Raw genomic sequence first — 25,974 nt, 5'->3', positions numbered from 1 at the left:
AGATTCGCTCATAAATAACGCCCGAAAATTTTACATAACGCTCGTTTAGCATTCCCCCCTCCCCCGCCACCTTGCATATTATTCGCTCGTGCTACGCGCAATTAAAGTTCACGGATGTCTCGACGCTTAACGATGCAGCGACTCTAACGCTGCAGTTATTAGCGCGTCGATCGGTGATCAATGACGTGTAAATGTGCGAGTCTTGTTTGCCTTATCGCTCGCATTGATATGATATCGATGTGAAAGGAAAAATTTCCGCGAGGCAATTAGAATTGCTAGAATTGATGATATCGAGGATTCGCTTTACACGAAAAGAACTTTTTCTTAGAATTTAATCTCGAGTCGTAGAATTGATTTTGAAGAATTTTTATCCTATAGTTTTATTAAAATTTAAGTAAATTATTTTTTTATCATAAAGTAATTTGAAATAGTAATAATAAATAGTTAATATATGATAAAAACTTAATAAAACTTAATAGTACTAGTTAAAATAATAATGGTAATAATAATATTAATTAGTTTAATGAAATGTGTGTTACTAAAATTATAAAAAAAATTACTATAATTTTAATAAAATCGAATATAAATAAAATCTAACCAAATATTTTATAAAATTACTATTACATATTTTATAATATGTAAAATAGTTTGGTTAAATTTTATTAAAATTTATCAAAATAAATATTGTCCATATGGTTACCATAAATTTGAGGGTGATGTCTGAGAGAAAAATTCTCTTTCTGTAAAATTAATTAATTTTTTTAAGTGATTATCGATATCATTAGTTTTTCATCAAGGACATGGCATTAGACTTTAGAATCACGAGATTGCAACTAGGTATTTAATTTGCGAATTTAAAATTAGTATCGAAACATTTATATTGGTAAAATCAGCGACGTCTGTCGCGAGGAGGCGTAGACGAGGACTCGGTAGACGACGCTTTTGTAAAAACGGTTGAAATGGTGCTGTCTCGAGTCAGTGTCCTGAAATAAACTCAGACTAGAACCGGAAGACGAGCAAAATGAACGCGTCCGCCGTAGCGCTACCGGTCTAAATAAGCGCGACGGCTTTAAGTGCCGGTCCCCCCCGGGATGCGTACTGTAATTTTAGGGGCCTGGGGAACGTGAAACCGCCCCTTCAAAGGCACTTTGCGTTTGCGTTCTGGGCGATGACACGCGCGTGAAGGAACGCGCTTTGTCCGCATGTTGTCTAAACTCGTTATCTACAATGTGCATAATTTGACTATAGTTAAGAAAAATATCTGCATTAGAGAAGACACGCAAGATCCGCATTAATTCGCGAAGTCACTCGAGATAGATATGTCAACAAGTAATTACCTCGAGCTTTTAAGTCACAGTAAAATATAATACCAGGATCTTCTTTCAACGGTTAATATCTTCAGGCCTGTTCTTTGTCGCTGCACTGCTGCACTGGTGCAATAAGTTAGATTAAGATAAATATATTTTTTTCATTCTAACTTGTTGCGCCACCATTACAGCAGTGCAGCGACAAAGAACAGGCTTTTTTATGCGCGAAGAGATACGTGAGATTTTTGAAAGCAGTTTTTAAAATGGAAAAAGAATGTAATTTCTCAAGGGTATCTCGCGTGTGTCAAGCTAAATCGCTCTAAATCTATAACCCGGTCGCGAAAATGCTAAATATAATGTTTGCATTTCGCAGGAAAGCGAGGCGATATCATTCGTCGCCACAGCGTCCAAGCTGGCCACCGTGGAAGATGAGGGTCCAAAGCGGCCCGAAGGCCCTGTCCGACCACCCACCTCCCTAAAGGTCTCACCCACGGCAAGGGCGACTCTCCAGGCGTTAAGGTCACCGAAGAGCAAGCTCGTTAGTACCATACGCGCTAGTACCCGCGACGCTGAGACCATCACGGGTAAGACGGATGAAATCCTTATCATTTTTATATACGTACCAGCTGTCGTGTGGCCGACGCCACGGGACGGCGGGCGCTCAGGATATCGATTCCTTTCACTGAGTGTCTTTATGAGTGTTTTTTTTTACTAGTTCCACAACAAAAGTCACGACAGCGCGATCAAACGCGTTATTTGTTCTTCCAAAGAACGTGCGACTAAAGCGCACGTTTAAACGTGACCATAATTTTAACTTTTTATATATACGTACAAGCGTAGGGAAAAACTTTTGGTCTCGTTTTCGACGAGAATTCCTCGCGCGTACAAACTGATTTTCGTAGAATAGCAGCACGTAGGTTCAAGGTTCGCATTTACTACATCTTACTTTGTAAGCGTACGAGGAGAAACTGTCTTTGACGATGCTAGCACGAGGAGTTTTATAAAGTGGCTCTACGGCTTACCTGTTCCAAGTCTCTCCATGGTGTTTCCCATTGGCCCGAGCCAAATGATGATTACTCCTGCCCGGCGGATAATACGCCACGCTCCATTCTCATCGTCATGGACGTCATCATCATTATCGTTATCTTTCTAGTCATCATCATCATCATTTTTGTCGTCGTCAGCATCATAATCATCATCGTTATAATCATGGTCGTCATCATCATCATCATCATCATCATCATCATCATTATAACAATCACTATCATGCTAAAAGTGATGGTTGTCCTTGCGATTAATTTTATCGTCATTGCAGAGACATCTGCGAGTATCTTTTATCTTTGGTATGACGCTTTATATTGATTGCAATGAGAGACGCAATAATAAATAATGTTCTTGGAATAACTAAGATACCATTCTAAGGTACTATTACTTCGCGACTCGTCCAAAATATCGGGAGCACAATTATTCCGATCTCGAAATAGGCGACCTACTAAGGGCTAATGATATTCTAGAATCTAAGCCAACGCCGCCGTCACTTTGCGTATTTTCAGGAAAATCTAAGGCTCGTATTTAGAACGCGCTTATAAAGATATTAGCGCGTTTTTTTCTCATTCTGTCCTTGTTTTACGTTTAATTGTTTTACACGGATGGAGTGACAAAAGAGTACACTGACAACGTATAAGTGATTCCTTTCGCATGTTCTTCGATTGGCATTTCCAAGCTACTGGATTAAAAATGTATGTCTCAAAGTATCATTTAAAATTTAAAAGTGTTATAGATTGTTCTATTACGTTTGAGTATCTGTGCAAAATTCAAGCACAATTTCTTTATTTAAAGTTATTTAATTTTTTTGTGTGCTTTTGATTGTTACATAAAATCCGGTTTATAATACTTATTTGCAAATTTAATAAGAAAGTATTATTACCAATTAAATCTAATGTATTACATATACTAGTAAAATTCTAATAAATATTTGTATAAAGGTTTTTATCTTTATAGCAAGTTATTGACTTAAAATAACCGCAACAAAATTGAATCATTTTTTGCTACATAAACGATTAGGTAATAAATCAAATTTTTTTTTTTTGTAGCTGATTTCAGAGTCAGAATTTGAATATTTGCGACCAAAATTGTTTGCTGTTGATTATAAAAAAATATAAATTTAAAAGAACTCCAGTTTTTAAATTTTGATAACTCTTAAATAATATTGATACATAGAACATAAATGCGAAGTTTAGTGCCAATAATTTAGCGGCGTTTTAGTGGCGAAGAAAAATTTATGAAATACACGCAATTAAAGTTTGTTCCATTATTAACAGACGCCGGTTTATTTCTGTCTATTATATAATGACCGGCATATAGTACAGTATGTGCTTTTTTTTGGGTTGGTTGACTTCGAGCCATTTGCCAGCAACCTTGTCAGTACTACGTCAGTGAAGATTTAAACATATCGATCGCTGGCTTCCTCGTCCATTTTGAACATATGACAAAGACATGTGAAATATTGTTCCTACATTTTAAGAATTGTGTAATCTAACACAATTTTTTTCTTAATAAATTGTTACTTTCATTTTGTTACTTAAATGTTAGAGGTATTGAAAAAATTATATGATTAATCTTAGAATACATTTTTATGTATAAATGTACGCGTATTAAAGAATGCAAGAAAAAAAGAACGATGCCAATTATACAAGTCACTGAAAAGTTAATTGAAGATTAATAAAGGAGAGAGAGCGCTTTGAATCCACTGTCGTGAAACACGCGTTTCTGAAACTTAATTTTTGAGAGGCTAATGAAAGATTTAGCTTTTCAAATTAGATTCGTTCGATAAATGACCCGATCGCGGAAATCGAAATTGGCTAGGGTCCAGCTATACTGGTCGCTGCTATTTTCCTCCATCGCGACGTACGCCCGGTGGAGTTCCTCGGCGGCTCGCGACTCAAAAAGAACGTCTTTTCCCGAGCTCGCGTTGATGATGGATCGCGAAGTTTTGTTATTTGTACGCCGCGTAATCACCCAGAATAAAGACATCTAGCGTCACGCGTCTCTTGACGTAAATTAGTGGAGCGCGTGTAATACGTGTCGTTTACTGTCGTCGATTTCGTTGTAATTCTGTGCATAACGATGAGGTACACGCTGACGGGTTACACAATTTAATTTCTCGCAGCTGTCGGGATAAATAAAAATTCGCAGATGGAAGCGTTTATTGATGACATATCGTATTACACTCGGTAGTTTATTGAGTCAGATGTTTTCACTTACGATTATTCGATAACATTCATTTGAAATGTGACAATTACTTTTTCCTTATTCTACAAAATTTAAGTTGACTTACGTAAAGATTTCATAATTTGGGTGAAAAATTTAAAGATTTATGTTTGTGTATGAAGACTTATTACAAGAATATTTATTTTTGTAAGAAGACAAGTTCGAAAACAAAATTTTTCGTATATTTTTCTCTGCAAAAGAGCTCGTTGCAAAAAGCACGAACATTCTTGATCATTAGTCGAGCCGGATCATTAAATTGGATCGTCATCTCGGAAGCTAATTACAAGTTCTTTAATCGGAAAACGTAGAAGCCGTGTTCGTTCATCGCCGATGCATCGCGATGATTTGCTGGTTTTGCTTTACGTAATCTGTGAGCTCCGGAATCGAATTTTGTGAATCTTGCGGGCAACGAAATTCATTGATAGAAGATGTTTTGATGAAGAGAATAAAAGAGAGAGAGTTCGGCCAGCGCCGGGCACGAGATTATGTACCTAGGCACAAGGGAGACGAGAAGGCCCAAGGGCCCGGCGAAGCTCAAAGAGATCTTCGAGAAGCGTGAAGCTGTGTTAAGCAAATGGCGAGATGGTACGATATCCGCTCGCGGTATTTTTATTCGAATTTTGTGCGCAAATCATTATTTTTCCTCGCTATTACGTTTTGCGTGCAAGAAAGTAAAATGCCATTGAAAAACAGATTGAAACAAAACAACTTTACTGGTAGAAGAAAAAGGATTAATCTCTTGTATTAATTTTTTAAACTAATTTTATTTTTTATATTTGCATGAATAATTATTATTTACACGAATAATTATTATTTACGATTGTTAATCGTTGACAATGAATTATTAAATAATAATTTATTATTTATCATTTTTGGGTAAAAATTATTATTTTGGTTAGAATTAAGTTTATGAAATTATTTGCATACAATGCAATATATATTTTATATGTTTTGATTCTATTTTGCTTGGATTTGTTGCACAAACGTTGTCGAAATATATTACATTTATGATAAAGCACATAGTTGCATTTTGTTTATCAAGTAAAATGCGATCCGCAGTTGGTAACGATATCAACATTAGGTATTATCTTCTGTGAGCGTGCCGACGATTTACCTTCTTGCTGCAGGTGATGGCCAGTATGTGGCAGCACGCGTTCTGTATTTATGTTATTTTTATCATTTCTGCAGAGATGACTAGTCCGCACAGTCACTTGAACTTTTGAATCCAAACTCAATACACTGTGATTACTCGTATTGACACATTACATGCATCCATATAGAGACAGTGTGAGTAATAGTGTATTTGAAGATAAATGAAAGCGAGTTACAATCTAATTTAAGGACAATAAAAATATAATCTAGATTTATATTTTATAATTAATGGAGCAGGATAAAACTCTTTTTCTAAAGGTTATTTTTTATTTGCATTCTTTGATACATACATTTTCCAGTAAAATAATAACCGAGTAAAATCACAAGATTTACATAAAATGTTTGATATAAAATTTAAATTGACAAAACACTATGACTGCACTATGATTCCGATATTACTGCCAGTACTGAAAATCTATAGTATACGTAACGGAAACTATAGATTTTCAGTACTGGCAGTAATATCATTTTTAGTACTGACAGCCTAAATATTTGATAGCCTACGTCACATTATGCATAATAAAATTCTATTGTATAATTACAACTTTTAGATTACTTTTTAATGTTACGATTTATTCGAAAATGTATTATGATGAAGATATAAAATATTTAAATATGTTTTTCTTTTTTAGAATTATCAAGGCAATAATTTCCATAACTTATATTTTCTAGTAAAACAGCAGCCAAATAATAAACGTGTAAGGTTGAACATAAAATGTTTAAATTAGAGTTAAGGCTCCTTGATTGCCAAATTCGCATTGACAGTGGAAAATGATGAAAAAAGAATCATATTTCATGTATTGACGCAAAACGTACATATACATATATACATACAATACATGCGTGCAAGATGACATGTCAAAAAGTAAAATTATTCTTGCAATGTACAATATTATTTTTTCATTTTAGTGTTTTATATTTAAATTGATTGTCGTAGTATTAAAATATGAAGACTTTCATTTTACATATAATTTTATATGTGAATGTAAACATTTATTTTAATTCAGCAACTGTCAAACGCTTTGTTTTTATTCTTGATTTGAGGCATTTAAATTTGATATATATTTATATACTTTACAGAAAAACATTTTGCTTATATTGCAAGAATTTTCATAGTGTAATTTTTTATCTATGATGTCATCAATCCAAGATGATTGCAGTGAGTGAATAGGAGCCTTAACATAAAATTTAACATTCGATAATTTATATCAAATTCAAATTAATATCAAATGCTCTATTTGCAAAATTATCACTTGTTATTTTAATTACACGGACAAACATTATTTTAAACAATGCCCTTTTTAAATAATGATTATCTTTCTTTTTGATGCGCCGTAATAGCGCAACTTATTCATAAAGCATAACATCATATGCCCATAAATTCTGCAAGTCTTTCACGATCCGGTTTCCACGATTCAATTCGAACGAGGAACGTTGGGAACCGGGCGCACACACAAGGACCTAACCGTTTTTTTCCTTCCTCATTAATGAAATCTGGGAAATTTATTTTCGCGAAAAGCGCACTCCTACATTCATGCACCGAACAATCGTCAGCGGCTAATCTGAGGCATCATCGCGATTATGTGCTAAAACTCGCAATAAGTCCGCCGTGCAGTGCGATATTTCTCTCGCGTGCGGGTCATCTCTGTCTCACGAGAGACAGATAGAGCGAGAAGCTGTACAAAGTTCACGGAAATCGAGATTTACGTCGCTTCCTAATGCAGCCAGCATCGGTAGTTGTAGCGTCGAGCCGATGCTGCATAGATTGGCTGGTGGCGGGTTACCGCGTTTTTCCTGGGAAAAAGCCACTGTCTTCCGACTTTTCTCGGTCGGTGATCCTCTTACTACTACTTATGATTACTTTACGAAGATCTCTTAAGAATTGCATACAATGTCAGGTCAGTAGCACTGCTTAGCTGTCAACAGGACCGACTTGAGCAAACCTCGAGTAAATCAGTAAGTGACTTTATTTCGCGCGGTGCTTTATCTTTAAACTTCAAGCTATAATTAAATTTCTCGTGGAATTTAGTTTTTCTTGAAAAAAAAAACTTTAAACTTCTAACTATAAAGATAATTACAATGTTAATTTATTAATTTCTATTAGGACTGTTACTTTTGACAATTTCAAATATTCCAAGCTCCAAGAACGAATTTGAAGTTTTAAAGCTGCAAACCTTCGAAGTTTGAAGTTAACTTTGAAGTTTTGAAGTTGGATGTTGACTTCAAAGATCAACAGCGTCGAAGCTTTAAAAATTCGAAGCTGTTAAAAGTAAATAGCCCTGATTTATATCACTCGAACTTAGTCGTGAAAAATATCCACTTTATCGATCAATATTGAATGTATTTGACTGAAATTCTATTCGAGACTTAGGGCGGGTTTATCAATGCTCAGCTAAGTTAAATTTGACTAATAGTTAAATACTAACTGTAAGCTATGTGTTTATCAAAGCGGAATAACTAACAGTTACGCATAAACTGTTGGTTAAAGTGTTTGTTACAAACACTTTAACCAACAGTTTATGCGTAATTGTTAGTTATTCCGCTTTGATAAACACATAGCTTACAGTTAGTATTTAACTATTAGTCAAATTTAACTTAGCTGAGCATTGATAAACCCGCCCTTAATCACAAAAGTATCCAAAAGAGTCGCAACGTGACGGCGAGTTTCCACTGAATTTTTACCGAGCAGATATTTAGCATCTTCAAAGTTTATCGTACTTTACAAGATGGTCCGAAGGTCGGTCCGTCCGTAGCTGTATGCGCTTTGCGCGAAACACGTTGATGCGGTATGCAACCATCTTCTGTTGAAGGGCCCCTCGTTTGCGGTGAGCCGCACAAATCTCTCCTCCTTCTCCGCCTCCGTTTCCTGCTGCACCGCAAAAGCAAACTCTTTTTGTCACTCAGGTCACGCACACTTGTCTTACACCGCAGGTAGAAGATTTTAGCGCGCGTAACAACGTAACTTCGTAATAATAATAAAAGAAGCGTCTTTATGATAACAATGTTACACCGCGTGTTGCATTGTAAAAGGGGGGCTATTGGCATATGCATAAAGCGCGCTGCAGTATCATTACTGTGTAATCATATATCATTTCATGAAATTTCATGCTTCTCGCTTACGAACATGCCGTAAAAGTCGTATCTCGGATATTATTTAACTAAAAAGAATTTCTATAGCAGTTTTTTTTAACAAACTCTCGATATCACTTATTTCTAAATGGAGGTTCCCATTTAAACATTTTAAGTTGTTTTTGAAAACTCCTTCATTCACCTGCGTTCAAGAGGTTTGTTTTTTATTCCTGCACTGCTGCAATGGTGCAATAAGTTTGAACAAGACAAATATATATTTTTCTCATTCTAACTTATTGCACTAATACACCAGTGCACGAATAAAAAACAAACCTAGATCAAACGGGTGTATAGTCTTTTTATGCATTCGTTGAAACCTTGCAACTTTTGTACGAAACATTTTCTTCTCAGATGCTTCGCTCTCGAGATATTTTATTTCATACTTTGTTCTCACTCTGTACTTGTATATTTCCATCTTATCGCATTCGTTTTTGCTATTTAAGCGCGACATAGATTACTCGCGTCAACGCTATTAATGGATCGCGCTGTCATCATTCTAATTTTCGCACTTGCGCGCGACGAGTCGATTGAACGGCGCTACTTTTTTTCCGGTTTCCTTGCGCGAGTCCGCGGGCACGACGGGAATGCACGCATGATGCGTACGTTCCCGTCGCACCTGACGTCCGCGTATGGAAAACGAGTCGCGAGATAACGCGTAGCACGCGTGCTCGATTATGCCCGCAACTCGAAGCGGAACCGCGCGCGCATAATGAACTGTAAGCGCCTTCGCACTTATTGTTAGTAACGCCACGGTGGATGCTGCGCTTGACTGTTGCAGATGTGTGCAGCGGCGAGGAGCTGCCAGAAGTCGAGATAATCAGCCTGCTGGAAGAGCAAATACCGAGATACCGTCTCCGGGCCGACACCCTAACGCAGTTCCAAGGTGAGCTCCGTTTCTGGTTCTTCCTTCGTTTAGAGAAACGAGAGACGCGAGGCGAAAGACGATGCTTCTGCCTAACGCAAAGCGAAAAGATTGCGCGACCGCTCGCTGCATGCGGTCGTAGAAACCTTGAATTCCTTCAGTTGTCTCTCCTGCGCGTCGTGCAGTTCTATCGTATCTTTAGACAGCACACGTCATATTATATTCAAAATTTATCGATGACAATACAATATAATCGCCAATAAGTGTATTGATATTATAATAATCTCGACGAATCTATCTTAGGTGCCAGATAAAATCGTGTCGGCGTTGATTAAGTTGACAACAAAAATATGCAGACGTTAAGCATTATAAGTATAATTCCCGCTGAGGAGATAAACATTGACGTAGCTTTATCGATGATTGTAAACTTTTAATGTAATGGCTCACCTTTGATCAAGAAAGTAGGATGTTAAAAATCAATATGAGTAGAAGAGAAGACCACAACGTGCGCCCGATCGAATTTCCTGCGTCCCTAATTAAGCGAAGAAGCCCGTTCAGTAACTTTCTAGTAGAACCGTATTTCGCAAATGACATTTTACGGAGCCCTGAAGTACCTAATACAAGAGAGTTACATTAAGAAATTGCAAATCGTCATTCGAAACGGGGACCATAAAAACATGTGACTCGGAACTTTTCGTTATATTTTACTGCAAAATTCTACACGTAGTGATTTTTGAAATATAGAAAAGACACTTTATAAACTACTTAATAAAAATTACAGCATTATAAAACATACTAAGAGAACGGTTTTTTTTATATATAACGATATACAAAATTTATCTTTATATTGTTATATACTTAGATGTAGATTATATATTATCTTTTGAGAAATTCGTATTTTAATAGTTATTTTTGTAATTCAAGTCTCTGAGTTTCCTGTCTTACGCTATTTCTTTTATTGATAAATGTGTTATGTATTGTCTATTTATAAATAGCGCGGCGATCAATTTATCATGTATGGTAAAATTATCATGAGCTAAATCAGATTGAGAATACGCTGTATTGCAAAATTTATACGTATAAAATATTATATATGATTAGATTATCTATTTTTATTTTATTGGAGACAGTAGAAAATTATACACTATATAACATTTTTTAAATTTTACGATAACTATTATATATTTTATTGTGTCAAAATATAAGATACGTGTAGTAAATATTAATAAATCAGAGATGACCATGTATTATTAATTCTTCGAAATACAATATTGCCCTACGACTGCCCTACGATTTTTCAGAGCAAATTTCATGAAACAATTCTCTCCTCCGTGTATAGACGTAAAAATGAGAAAGAATCGTTAACAATATCGGAAGTAGGTAAACAATAAACTTCAGGTACGGTCGCATGTTACAAAGAAAGAGAGCATGAGAAGTGTGAAAGTATAAAAAAACATTGTAAGGAAACTTGTGCGTGATCTCTTCCCCGAGTACGTTGAACCGAATGAGAGCAATAATGTGGCACGTGCCACAGATGATGAACGATCAATTTGGCGGCCACGGTGGCCCGTCAATAAAGCGAAGCCTCTGAGGAAGGCGCGTCCCCGATGGGGTTGCGGCCAATTAGCAACAGTACATTTAGCGCGCACCATGCATTCGCTTTTTGTTACTCGGAACGGATATGATTACCGCATTAATTAGCACGTTAATACGTTGCCCCGAGTATATGTAGTGTACACTATCGTAATTTGCAGACCGAGGCGCCTAACACATTTTTGCAATCTCCGTTTCAGTAGGTAGCGGGTAATCTAGATTCGCGCGGAATTCGGACCGTGCGGCAATCGTCCATGATAATGATGATGATAATGATGATGAAGATTATGATAATGATGATGATGATGATGTGCGCACGTGACATTAACATAAGGATTTTAAAAAGATTGTTCCGTATTGTATTTTCAGGATACGAGAACGCCGATTGGTTCATCCCGGCGCCTGCCCTCAAATCGGAGGACGTCGATTTGAAATTATCGCCGGACCAAATCCGGGAGACTCTTAACTACTTTAGTGAGTACAATATCCAATTATTCCTTATCGATGTTAAATTCTATGGTAGTTCATAGCGCGGCGAATAAGCCGGACAAATAGCTTGAGTGAAGCGGAGAGGCCGGAAATGATTTGCGAATATTTCACCGCGTAAGAATGCAAGATCAATCTTTTTAACACCTCGGTGAAAAAGCCCGTGGGCATGTAAAAAAAATTATCTTGTTGAGTAAAGTTCTGATTGATGCGTTTAACACACACAATTATGATTAACGCCTAATAGCGCTGTCTCATTACTGCAATTAAAGCATAATGGCAACGGGAACGAAGAAACGCGGGGAGTACAAAAAAACGGAAATGGAAGTAAGATTCAATCGTAAATGTCGGGAAACGTGATGTTAATGGCACACGAGCGAAATAAATCTAATCAAAGCCGCTCAGTGAATGAATGCTCGGCGCAAAGGCAGTTCGTCGTTTGTTCGCACGAGTGGCAATTCCATTCGCGATGCATTGAAAATGCACACGGAGACACGTGCGAGACGCATGGAAATCCATCCCGCTAAACGAGATGGAAAAACGGCGGATTATTATAGAATTTATGTACCTAGACGAACGTCGTTGATTATTGTAATACCGAGGGACTACGGTGTGACGAAATAATTCTACAGAGGATTATTTCGGACGACGAGGAAAGGAGGGTAAGAAAGCTCGACACGATTTTCTCGCACGAGCGAGAAATGATATCGTTTGTTTCGATGCGCGACAATTCGCGAGGTACCTACGTGTCCTCGCCGACGATGCTATCTCGCGTGTCGTTGATTACCGATTTTCCGTAGTCCCGAGAAGCAACGTGTTTATTTTCATTTACGTGCTCTAGATACCGCGTAAAAGATCCGACACGATCGTATCGTACGCTGTAAAACGTGATATTCGAGATTTAATGGCAACGGTTAGACTTTTGTGTCACGCGTGTTCATTTTTCCCCGTGTGATTCCCAAGATCGGGCGCGATTATGTGCCTGAATGTCCATCACCTCGTTTCACGTAGTGTAATTCCATTTAAATATTGCATGTCTTAATGAAGGGGCAGTATCATTTCAAGAACTAGAAAAAGGGTTATTGTTATGTGAAATTTTTTTTATTTGAAATTTTATATACAAATAATACATATTTTATCTATAATTAAAAATTTTTGTAAGTAAAAATAATGAAATTTGTTATAAAAATTTGTGGCTAAGCATGAATTGTTCTACGGCTCTCATAAAATCTAGGTTCATAGTAAAATCTAAAACACAATAGTGAATAGGATTATTAATCTACAGCTGTTCGGTTATTATTAGAACTAGTAAAATTAGAATATGTTAATTATTCATTTTATGTCAAAAACGCGCGCGCGCGCGCGCGCGCGCGCACACACACACACACACACACACACACACACACACACACACACACACACACACACACACACAATTGTTTGATTTTCAATTGTGACGGCTTTATAAATGCAATTACAATCTTTACACATATAAATTATTAAGATTAATTTGTTTTTTATAATATTAATTCTAATGATAACCGAAAATCCGGAAATTAATAATCTTATATATTTTTTTATTTCTGATTACAGAATATCTACATTTTATAAGAACAATGCTTGTTCGCACACATATTTTTATACACGTACTAACTATACGTCTACTATAATTTTCATTATTTTTACTTGCAATAATTTTTAATTATAAATAAAGTATATATTATGTGCACAAAGCTTAAAATAATTACATAGAAAACATTTGTCCTAGTCTTTGAAACAATAATGTCTTCTTAAGTCTCGTGCAATTTGCATATTACCTCTTACAGAGATACTAATTATGATAAATATACGTATAGACGTTACTGAGTATATACTCAGTAATATATTACTCAATAATAGCTAAGCTGTTTAAGTTTATAATGAACTTAATAACTTGAGGTTAATATATTTAAAAAAAAAATTAGTTTTATTCTTTATACAGCAAGAGCAGGATATATTGTAACGTAAAGTCTAAATCTTTGAAAATGCAGGTAAAAGATAAATTTAACTTGTATGGGAAGATTTTAGATTCTCGCGGAAGATATTTACGCGTAGACAGGTTGTTCTTATGACTATCGACAAATATGGATGAGAATCACATCTAAAAGATGTACCAGTCTATTTAGTAATTGGTACACGGAAGTTTCTTCTTCTCTCTATTTTTCTCTCTATCTCTATTATTCATCACCGAGCTCCATCTCACTTGCTCCACGTATATATTTACCAAATATCATCGATGAACATACATTTGCTATCGTAATTTCGAATTCTAGAATCGCGTGAAAAAACACAATATTAATTAGGCACGTAAAAGCACACGAACAAAGTAAGAGAATACATAGTGTTATAGAATTTATAGTGAAGTGTTTATTCTCTCGTATAATTAATGAATCTCAATGTTGTATGCTTCGTAAAGATAATTACACTTGTGAATGTATTTTATTTACGTACGTTTAACCGCGCGATCTACTTAAAATAATTGTTAGGGAAGTAATAATATAACAATTAATATAAAAACGGAAAGATGGAACATGTTTGAAGCCAATTATATGTTAGATTTCTTAAATTCCGTAAAATATATTAAAAGCTCATTTTTTTAGCTTCTTTTAAGAAAAAAAATCCTATAAATGTATACCCTAAAACGCTTTCTTTTCAAAATACAGGGAGTTAAAGTTGGTCAAAATAACAAATTTGAAAATTTAGAAAATACTTAGAGATATTTTATTTAAGTTTGGTGTATATGATATTAAGAACTATTTTTCAATATCAATGAAGCATTTTTAGATCTATATCCTGTATTTTGAAAACAAAATAGTTTAGGACGTTTGTTAAAAGGATTTTTTCTTCCTTAAATGAGCCAAGGAATATTTTCTTCAATTTTTATCTTACTTAGGAATCATCCTATATAATTAAAAGAAATAATCGCGGAATAATTATGTTTGTGCAATAATCTTTTATTAATTTTTCTAAGCTTTTAAAGCTAATCTACAATATGCTCTTTACTTTATGTTTCTTGTTTTTTGCCTATTACCTTTTTGCCTCTTCGTGTACTATTTTATCAGTAATCGTTTCTTGTTACATGTTTCTTATCTTTTACGTAATTCATTAATTTTTATCTTGCCAATTTCGATAAAATATTGTGCGAGAAGACAAAAAAGTAATAGGAATAAAAAGCAACAAACAGGAGGTAAAGAGCACACATTAAAGAGTTAATAAAAAAGAGAAATAGATTTATAAAATTGTAGATTAACTTTTATTAAAATTAATAAAGGTTAATCTACAATTTTATAAATCTATTTCTCTTTTTTATTAACTCTTGAACTTTTTTGAACACGTTTTTTTAATATTTATAACCTGAATACGTGCATCTGTCATGTCTGACGTGACAAGTCATCTGTTACTGTTGAAAGTTGTATTGTTATTTTTATAAATATCGTTTATTAAATATTTTATTTTTAATAAACTTTGAAGTAAACAACGTCCGATTTTCCACTTTTTAATAATTAAATAAGAAAGACTTGTTAAGATTTGTTAAAATCTTTCATAAGCTTTGATGACTAAAACGTTTTCCATTAATAATTAGCAAAATTGTTATTTATAGAAAGTCACATGTAGGTCTGACACGTTTGTTTGAGACTAAGTACGTGCTCGACATTCAGCGCTGCATTTGTTTTTCATAATGACTCTGGGATCCAAGCTTCTCCTACCATCTACTTTTTTTGAGAGGAAAACAGACAGGCTTCTTTAAAGTTATTAGCAATTATTTTTTTGTGCCGTAAACCCACATGTTCAAGAAGAGAGTTAATTATGCGTTAATTATAATGTGTAACATTATTTATATAAGAATGTCGAATAAAACGTACTTTATTTGATCTCGACAAATTTCAATAATTCTATAATCATTTAATAACAAATACAATATATATCATACATAAATATAATTAAGAAATTATTAACTATGCATATATACTCTATTATTAACTTTAATATTAACTTTCAGAGCTACCTACCCTGAAAGTAATAATTTATTCATAACATCCGCGTCTTGTTACGAGGAATATTCTTTTTACACATCTTCATTGACGGATTGAAACTTCTTGTTCCTATCTTCCTCTCTTATTCCTATATTGAACTTGGATATGTTATTACCGGAGGCTGTCCCGTTTGTCGATTTGCACAACTAATCACCGTTTTCCGTGCTATTGCGTCCAAGAAGTAATAATGAGAATCCTCCCACAGTAACGGGAGATGTGACGCGCCCGAGATCGCATTGTTATCTGTAACACGTATGATCCTCTAACCGTTCTACTTTTCTCGTGTTTTTATTTTGCATACACTTCGTGTCTCTCTTCACCTCTTCCTTGAACCGTGCAAAACGGCGAAGTTTCACCGGACCAGAAAGAACGATACGAAGCTCCATCTTTTTCGGTTCTCACGGCGATTCCCTCATTCTTGTTTTCTGTTGTCGCTCGTGATTTCTCCATTCAACCTTTCATCGCACCCGACGTAGAAAGTGTTCGCAAGTATGTCGTTTAATTGCGCTATTCAATCGTCTCTGCTATCCTGTTGTCTCTCCGGCCGATTCGAGACGCCGCTTTTCTCATCGGTTGAAGAAACAAGGAAATCAAACGAACTTCACGATGCCACGGCATCGAAGATAGAAAACGTTTGCTACGGTTAACGATTTTATTCGATTATTTGCGCCTTAACCGTGAAAATATTTTGCAGCATTTACATAGCATTTTTCCAGTAATAGGAGAAAATCAATTTCGAGTTCTTTAATTATGGAAGCGGTGGATATCTTCATCGCATCGGAAGACGAAATGGCCGTCTTACAATACTCTGAATTATTTAATAGAAATATAATTATCTCAAGGATAACAATCTTCCGCTTCCACGTTTTATTTTTGACACGAGAAGACTTTTGTATTTCATTCACAGATAATCATGTGATTTTATATTATATAAATCATTGGTTGTATTATGTTGAATTACATATTAACTATCGCAAATTTTTGTGTTATAAATAATATTACTACAGAAAACTTAATCTAAAAATTCTACAAATTGTTGACGCAAATATATTGCAAGATTTATTCGGAAAAATTTCGCGTGAAATATTTAGATATAAAATAAAGCTTTCACTAATCCATATACTACAAATGGAGAAACGATATCTCACGAGTAAGGACGTGAATGCTATTTTGCACCTCAGGAATTGCAACTATTCGCTAGATCATCCTGCAAAGAGCATTGCTTTCTCAAGAAATATCTTCCAGATGCTTTCGCGTACATCCTGATGTACTACAGTTATCCTGAAAATGTCGGACGCCCCACCTGCGCTTCATATTCGCTTGTTTACCTTTGCCGATCAGACAATTTGACAAAGCGATTCACATTCCTTGCAAGCCACGAAGTATCAAGCCACAATTATCTCGAAATATCAAGGGATTATTTCCTATCACGAAACATGAATCAATCTTGACTACAATGTTTTACGTAACAGTTATTTTACACAGTTGTAAATAACAATCGTGCAGTACGTGACTATTATTTTTAAGGCCGGAGTACCAAGACAATATCAGTTAAGATATCTTTAAATAGTCTAAGTATACAAAGTATCTAAAATTGTTATGTAATTATAAGAATATCTACATATATATCTATATATATACAATATCTATATATGTAAAATATATTATATACAGGTAAAATATTATATATTATATATTATATACAGGATGTTTTGAAGTTCGGGGATCAAAATATTATTTGTAGATTGTTATTTCAAGAATTAGTTTTTGAGATATAAAGACTTAAAGCTGGTCAATCGGAAATTACGTCTAGGCGGTCACCTGTCTAAGCGGTCATTAATACTATCGCTCGCGTGATAGTATTAGTGAATCACGAACAAGTGATTGTCTAAGCGTAATTTGTAGAGAGAGATATTGTAAAGATTTTATTGCGAAAAATATTCTCTCTATATAAAATACATTTATTATATATTTCTAAATATATTTAGATAATATACATATTTTTACAAAAAAATATGAAAATTTTCAGGGTGTTGTGAAGCCTTTCAAGAATTTAAAGATGATATACTGCGAAATAGTCACCACGAACGACACAATATCCTTGATCTAATTCTTCCGCCGTCACGTCAGGTCACCGTTTTCCCTGCATTGCGCAGACATTTACTCATACTTGCTTTCAATACATTCCAGAGAATTTTCGGGACATAGTTTTTCTGTTGATTGATTTTGATTATGTTGCGCTCTAGAGATATTAAACTTTCTCAAATGCTTTCCAGAATTTTATATCATAAATTTGTGACTATATTTATATATTTAATTTTTATATTATGTAGATTATTAGATCGATATGCGAATAAATTAAGAAATAATAAGTGTCATTTTGCACTGCATTTTTCTGTAAACGCTTAATTTTTAAAATATCGAATGTTTATAGTATATACATACAAAAAAATTAATTTTTATAAGAAAAACAATTTCACATTTTTTTTACTTTTTTTCTTTAATAACGGTTATCTGCAATATCTCTTTGATGAATAGTCTTAAAATATACTTATCATTTAAATAAATTTTTTCTTAAAATAATTTCTGTGTACACACAAAAATGTGTACTTGAATTAAACAATTATCACTTATTTTAAATAATTCATAAATTTATATATCTGCTAAGTCTAAGTTTGTCATTAGTAATTAAAATGTATTTTTAAAATGTATTCTGAATCCTAATAACATAATATTTCAATTAAGAATATTAAGTAAAAATAAATATTTGATTTACTTATTACTTTGACTTCGATTTATTTTTACGATATTCTTCGAGAAAGCATAAATCCTTTTTTCAAGTATATAATTATGACTTTTTTCTAAAGTTCGCGATAAGTATATTTCTAAACTATTATCAAGAAAATGTACTTTATTAAAGATAACCGTTACTTATAAGGAAAAAACTAATTTGAGTAATTGCTTTTCGCGGCAGTAGAATAAATATTTTTCTGCGCGTAGATTCGAGCGTTTGAAGTGTTACGTAATACGCGCATGTCAAGTGTCAAGTCTTGAAGTCTCGGCGTAGAATCGCAAAGTGTTAACATGGATATTTTTATTATCGACGTTTAGTGTCCCGTATACGTGACGTCCGCGAATCTTATCGTCCAGTTCATCGATGACCGTCGGTATCGAGCTGATCGCTCGCACGTTGTCGGAGCTCTCCTCGCTCGCTCGCGGAGCGGATCCCTTCGCGCGGCGAACGCGTTCAACGCACCCGCGCGGGACAGAAGCCGTCCTGCCAATCACGTGGCGCGGCCAACTTCAAAACGTACACGCTCGCCGGTCGGCGCGGCGCGCGGGCCGCGCGGCTCACGGATCAGTCACGCTCGTGCAGCCGCGACGTTCGCGTCGTACGCCTCGTCGCCCGGCGCTCGCGCGCCACGCGTTCACGCCCGTCGTTCGCGGAGCGGAGCTTGGTTAAAAGCGCGCGGCGGTTGCGCGAGCTTTTTAAATTCTCCCGTGAGGACGAACGAAGAGTACCCGCCCGAGAGTTCCGTTTCCTCCGTCCTCGGTCCACGGTACGTCGAGCATGCGCCAGGACCGAAAGCTCGGCCAGTTATAATCGTCGTCACCGTCACCGCTGCCGCCGCCCGTACGTCCGGATTCTGCGAGATTTCTCTCTCTCTCTCTTTCTCTCTCTTTCTCTCTCTCTCGCGAGCGCGATAAATCGCGCGACCTTTGCCCGGCACTCGGGTACCGTTGACATCGCCAACGGAGTATCTCGGCGCGAGTGACAGCCGGTTCCTCCGGCGGAGCTGGAGCTTAAAGCTCAATCGACTACCCGGTTACGCTACCTAGGTTAGGAAGCAGCAGGAAGTTGGTCGTGAATGGATCGAACCCGCGCGCACTTCTCTCCCGCGTAGCAACCCGTATATACGTACGTGCTTCGAAAACGGATTATCTCTTTTCGACCCGTTACGTTGGCGATAAGCGACACGAAAAAATGTAAAAAAATGTGTCGGCAAAGTCCGTTTGCGTAATGCGCAAGAAAAAAAAAATAAGGAGGATGAATATCGTTTCCACGTGCGAATTAATTATCTGTTTCGTGTAACAGTTCATAGTCTGTTTTATATTAACGTTCGTTAAAGTTTTGCAGTGCAACTGACGAGGCTTTTATGAAGAATTAACTGTGGGTGTCACACTTTCCCACGCGCTTTTTTTTCTCTTCTTTTTCGCGACAATCGCATCTCAATATCGAATCGGATATCGCGATTATCGAAAATAATCGTTTCAGAGCGCGACTCTCTCATTTTCGTGCAAGAAGACTGGGGGATCGTTGTATTCTTCATAAAGATATTTCAATCGCATCCAGTTTTCTGGACGCACGCGTTACGATTTCCAAGGGACGAGTCGCTGATTGCGGGATAATGACCTTTGCGTCCGAAAATACGAAAAAGGGGGGAGGGGGGAAGGGAAGGTGACGCGCCCTTTCACTCGGACACTCGCGCGCGATGCAGTTCCCCGCGCAAGTAAACACTATTTCCGTCCCGTCTTTCCCGCGGCGCGCGGCCTTGAAAATCTCGGGGGATGAGAACCTAACTCCACCCTTTTTCTCCCTCCCTCCCGTGCAACCCCCGCGCGCTCCTTCCGACGGAGCTGCGCCGAATTCGTGCGCGGAGAGCCGCGATGCGACCCGCCTCGGAAACGCGGTTTCGACTTCGATTTTTATTTTTCCTCTTTCCAAAAACGACGGTGGCGTTATTAATAGAATCCGCAATTGATCCGCTCGCGTAAAGCGGCCGTTAGACGTTAGATAGGATTCCGCTCGCATCAGCGACCACGGCGAAAAATTAAGTATTCTTACCGTTACGCAAGAAATTATTTTTCTTCTTCTCTCGCCACTCTTCTTGCAATGCGCAATTAACGTTGCACGTTGCGATTAATGTCGATACCGTTCGCGTTCGGTGCTCCGGGTGCCCGGTCGATTTTTATCAGATCTTTCCGATTCAATCTGAATTCATAAATGTAACGAAATATTGTCAGCTTTTGTTTTTATAATTATTTTTAGATTTTTATTTCGAATGTCAATCCATAGATATAAACATCTGTTCACTGATTGAAAAATATATGACATTTGCGACTATAATTACATACTATATAATAGTATAAAATAATTACAGTCAGGCATATTGTTTTTATAGTAATTGTACAGTAAATTAGTAATAATAACCATGTACTTATAGTCATGCGAACTATGAAAAAATTGTACTATAAATTATACAACTTCAAAATATAGCATATGGTTATTATTACTAATATTGTAGTAATAATTACTATAAAAATAATATTTCCGGCTATGATTATTTTACTATGCACTTACAGTCGCAAATACGTTTTTCTATCAGTGTTCTGAAAATCGAAATTGGTTAAGATTGAAACAATCGTGTCATTTGATAAACGTAATGTAAATCAAATCGAGTGAAAAAATCGAATATAATTTCTATCAAAATGTATCAGCTTACACGAATATGTTTTGAAAATTAATATTATGTTAAGATTGAAATAATTGTACTATTTGAAAAATGAATAATGTAAGAAGAATAGAGTGAAAAAACGAATCGTACATACTTTTTTTTTCTTCGAGATACAACGTTAAATCGATCGAAGCACGCGCTACTTGATTGCGCCAACAATCGTCAGCCGAAGGAGCTGCGTATTTACATTTGAGTAGTACATTATCACTGTTGTCACGTGCACAGGAAAGCGGTATTGCGTATCGATGTTGTAGTTCAAAGAAGGAGTACTCGTACCAAAAAGTACCCGTTATTCCTAAATTACAATTTTATTTACAGACTGGGACATTTAAATTGAAGCACTTGAGCACTTTAAATTGAAGCACATCTTAAAAAGAAAACATTTTCAGGAAAAAAAAAATGTTTCACAGACGAATTATATGGATGGAAACGGTACAAATTTTATTTTTGACAGCTTTAAATATTTGAAGTTCGATGAAATTTGAAGTTTCAAACCTTCAAAGTTAACTTTAATCTCAATACAAATAATAGTAAAATAATTTTTCAAAAGAATCGTTTTTTTAAGATATAATTATTAAAATCATTGTTATTTTTTAGAAAAATCATGATTTTTAAAAATAGAATTACACGATTTTTGTAATATAATATAATTTCTCCAATTGTTCTGTATATGCGAGTATTAAGATGGAGGTCACCAGTTTGCGAGATATTTTGTACATTGCTTGACAAGTTTCAATATAAAATATCTAGCAAATAGAACAATAAAATAATTTAGTTTGTGTAAAGAAAACACAAAATTGTTTTTGAAAAAAATTTATGTGCTTTACAATATTTAATTACATATTTTTTTTTAAAACAACTACATGTTTTCTTTACCAATTGATTTATCTCATTATTCTGTACATAAAAATATTAAGATACGTTTATCAAGGAGTCAGTAATTTATGAAATTTTTTATATTATATGTCGAAATAACGAAATGTCAGAAAAATGTATAAAATATCTTGTAATTATTGAATTTTCGATAATTATAACTATATACTTTTATAGTATAGAATAACTAGAAGAGGTATTGTGTTTATTAAAAAGCATATAATTTAATTTAAAAAGATAACGATCTTTATACTGTAATTAAAGTTTGTTTTGGTTATTGATTTTATTTGTCTCCACCCTCCAAACATATAACTATCATGTGAAAGAACTTTCTTTTTCTAAGATATTTTTTTGCTAAGTTATTTCCAAGTGTCTCAATTTAATTATCTCATCCTATATAAATACTTATCAATGTTTATATTCCTTTACATTTACATGGCATCAACTAATTTTAAAATATTTTATTAATGTTTTACAATCCCATGTTGAACTTGACTCAGCATAACGTTTTATTGATAGTCTTTCGTAATTCTCTAAGCATTCGAAGAATCAGTGTCACGCAAAATTGATTGATTATAATCAATAAATTTTTCTGTTTTTTAAATCTCCGTAAATTCCTTTAAATTATATGATTCATATTTGATTTATCAGATTAGATTAAATCGAAAACGAAATATCGTTGCTCATTTGCGAGCAATAATTTCGACTCGCAAAAGATCGCTGTACGGTTATACAAACTCAGTTTTTTTTTTTTCTATCATAGTCAATATACTTAATTGCAATTATCCACGCTGTTTCTCATATCGGAAAGTTGAACGATGTTGTATCGGGAAATGCCCCGTCACTTATAACTTTTACTTGGCGCATATCGTTAATACGCGCGTTCTGGAGATCATAATTTTTTCATCGCGAGATATCCCGCCGTTATCATTGTTTACCCGGTTCATTTTCGACAGGTTAATATCGGCAATTCAATCGTTCACGTTCGATCGCGATCTGTCTATTTTAACAAGGGTTCCGTGTGTGCGCGATAAAGCTCGCCAGATGTTACGGCTCTTTGTCCACGTCCCCGCATGTATTATGCCTATCGTAATAATTATTCTTTTGTAACTTCTTTCCGATGCTCCACTTTAACTATGTATAAATACTCGTTCAGGTCTGCCAGTCGAGAATGTATGGTCGGACTACATTAGTACAGAAACTACCTTTAGAGTGTGTTGAACTATGCCACAGTGTTGTTGAACTACACGTCGATCGTTCACAGGCACACTTCTGCCGCGTAGAGAATAAATTTTCTCCGCGCACGAATATCCCATTTTCGTATTTAAGTTACGCCGTCGGCCTGAACGATCGTCAATTTTGTTTTCCTCCCGCATTTTTTAACCTCTCATAAATTATTGCGCAATGAGATGTGACGATAACGATTAGCATTTTAATATTAATAGCGGTATATCGTTTGCGATAATCGACGTTCCGTTCATTTACGCGTGAAGTTTTATCCTGCGGCGACGTAGTTTTGCCACTTGGCGGTGGCAACGACTTTTTCGCGCTTGTTACTTTTACTTTAATCACGACGTACGCTTGTCACCGTGTAATTTCGATCGGCATCCGCCTCGTAAGCGATTTCGTTCGTCATTCCCTTTCGTGCTTTCCTTACGGGCCTTCCGTGAATTCGCGCAGTGACATCGTTTTGGAAACGAATTTAACCATCGAAAATTGACTCGCGCATGTCCGCCTTCGAGCGGCGAAAGCGCCGGGACGGGACGATTTCGTCGATTTAGGGCGATCGATCCTCCCAAAGCCGAAATTATCGCGAAAGGAGATCGCCCGATATCATTCATTACCGAGCAATGTCGCCCAAATATAATGCTTATTTCTCTGTTTGCAAGTCTTATTTTTATAAGTACATGGCAATGCCCGAAACCTCTTTACTTTCACGAGTATTAACGAGATCTTTTCAATCGCGAATCATTTTACGGCTTACGTCAATTACAGTTATTTCATGCTTTCAGAAAAACAAATTAATTATCTTAATTTTTGGAAGCTATCTTACCCTAATATTTACATAAACCGATCGAGAATTTTCTTTAGCAGTTTGAAAAAACATAAATTTAACAATAGAAGAATAGAAAATATTTATGAAATATTTTAATGTACGTGGCACGATCGTATGTTTCGAATTAAATGTGTCACTGCACAATCGATTGCTAGTCTCCTAAGTGTTTCAACGGTATTAGGCTAACCTGAACGAGTCTTCTGGCGTGCGTGAACCTTGTGATACATTTCTTTTTACGACTTTTAATCAGTGACGCGAGATAACTTCGACTACCTGCAACGCGATGCTCCGATTCGATAAACTCGGGTTTGCTTCGTTCTACGTTCGCCACGGCAAACCGAGGGAATCTTTCTTTCTTACTTACTTGCTTCGATAGACAATATTGTTGCAATAACGCTGCAGACTATATATAGTACTCGCGTACGTAATACAATCGGTAGTGTATTATTTAATCTGAAGTTCGATTTCGTCATATAAACTATATTATGAATTCCTAAATCATGAACGAATGCCCTCACTGCTACGTCATTTGGAGAGAAGGGAGTTTCAGTGATTTTAGGAGGACGATCTTTAATTTAGAGCGCGAAAAAAATTTGTCTATTTTTGGGAATTTTCTAAAAGTAAACTGCCGCATTCTTCGACACTTTTACACATCTATTTGTATATATTTAGTAGATATCTAAATATTTTAGTTTAATTAAATGTTTATTAGTTTTTATGTTACATAACTACTGAAGCTACCAACGTCAACTTTTTGCGTATACGAAAAAAAGGAACATGTTTATCGTCTGAACTACGTTTAATAAAAATGTTATAAATTATTAAAATGACACATTTTAAAGATCAAGATATAAATTTTTCATTAAGATTAATTGGATTTAACATGTATGAAAAAAAAAAAATTTATAAATATCATAATAATCCTTCGGGAAATAAACAGACACATACTTTATCTATATGCAAAAGTTAAAGTAGATAGCTCCAGTAGTTTCTGAGAAATCATGTCAGCCAATTTGAAAAACGTGTTTGTCTTTAAATTTACGTGTAACATAAAAACTTACATGAAGTCTAATAAATATATGTATATAACCACATCGAAATTTGTAAATATTTATGAAATATGCATTCGAGTATATGTAAAACAGAAAAATACGTGCAGTAGTTTTCTTTTTAAAAAGTCTAAAGATAGATAAACTTTTTCCAAAAATAGACACTTTACACTAGAATACCGCATTAAAATGTTATTTGTTTCCTCTCGACCAACTTCCTGATTATATCAGATTTGTAAATAACAAATTTCTAATCCGTTGTAATTATTCCTCATAAATCGAAGCATTTAAATTTTTTACGAAAAAAATATTGTTTCACTAATTATGAGAAAAAGGATGAAAAATTTTGTCTTCTACATTGTCGCGATATATCTTTTTAATAAAAATTAGTTTCTAAATATTTATATGTTAACAATATCAATTTAGCTTAACCTATAGATATTTTAGAAGAAACAATTGATTTTTATTTTATGCTTTCTTTTTAGAATATTTCGTTTTTTTATATGTCTATATTTTATCGTGAAACTTAGAAAGTATTCTTTTTAATTTTCGACAGTTTCCGGAAAAATAAATGATTAACATTTACGCCATAAGTCATTGCATTTCCT

The 25,974-nt window shown here is 35.2% G+C and overlaps 1 protein-coding gene across 3 annotated transcripts in view; it reads left to right on the top strand.

Annotated features, from left to right (window-relative positions):
• LOC105831289 (trafficking kinesin-binding protein milt) overlaps positions 1-25,974 on the top strand; it is a 59,488-nt gene that overhangs the window by 5,858 nt on the left and 27,656 nt on the right. For 2 of the 3 annotated variants that reach the window (XM_012671312.2, XM_028194204.1), the window contains 3 exons: positions 1,681-1,891; positions 9,637-9,741; positions 11,683-11,787. Coding sequence is in view for 2 of the 3 variants with exons in the window: in XM_028194204.1 (XP_028050005.1) it covers positions 1,681-1,891; positions 9,637-9,741; positions 11,683-11,787 (421 nt within the window). In the remaining variant the exon portion in view is untranslated. Of the gene's footprint in view, positions 1-1,680; positions 1,892-4,934; positions 5,163-9,636; positions 9,742-11,682; positions 11,788-25,974 lie in introns of those variants that run through there. The other variant, XM_028194206.2, reaches the window with a different exon arrangement.

The sequence above is a fragment of the Monomorium pharaonis genome, chromosome 2 (assembly GCF_013373865.1).
Source record: "Monomorium pharaonis isolate MP-MQ-018 chromosome 2, ASM1337386v2, whole genome shotgun sequence".
NCBI classification, from domain to species: domain Eukaryota; kingdom Metazoa; phylum Arthropoda; class Insecta; order Hymenoptera; family Formicidae; genus Monomorium; species Monomorium pharaonis.
Note: the sequence above shows the minus strand (reverse complement) of the source record. Positions and strands in the feature narration are given on the sequence as shown.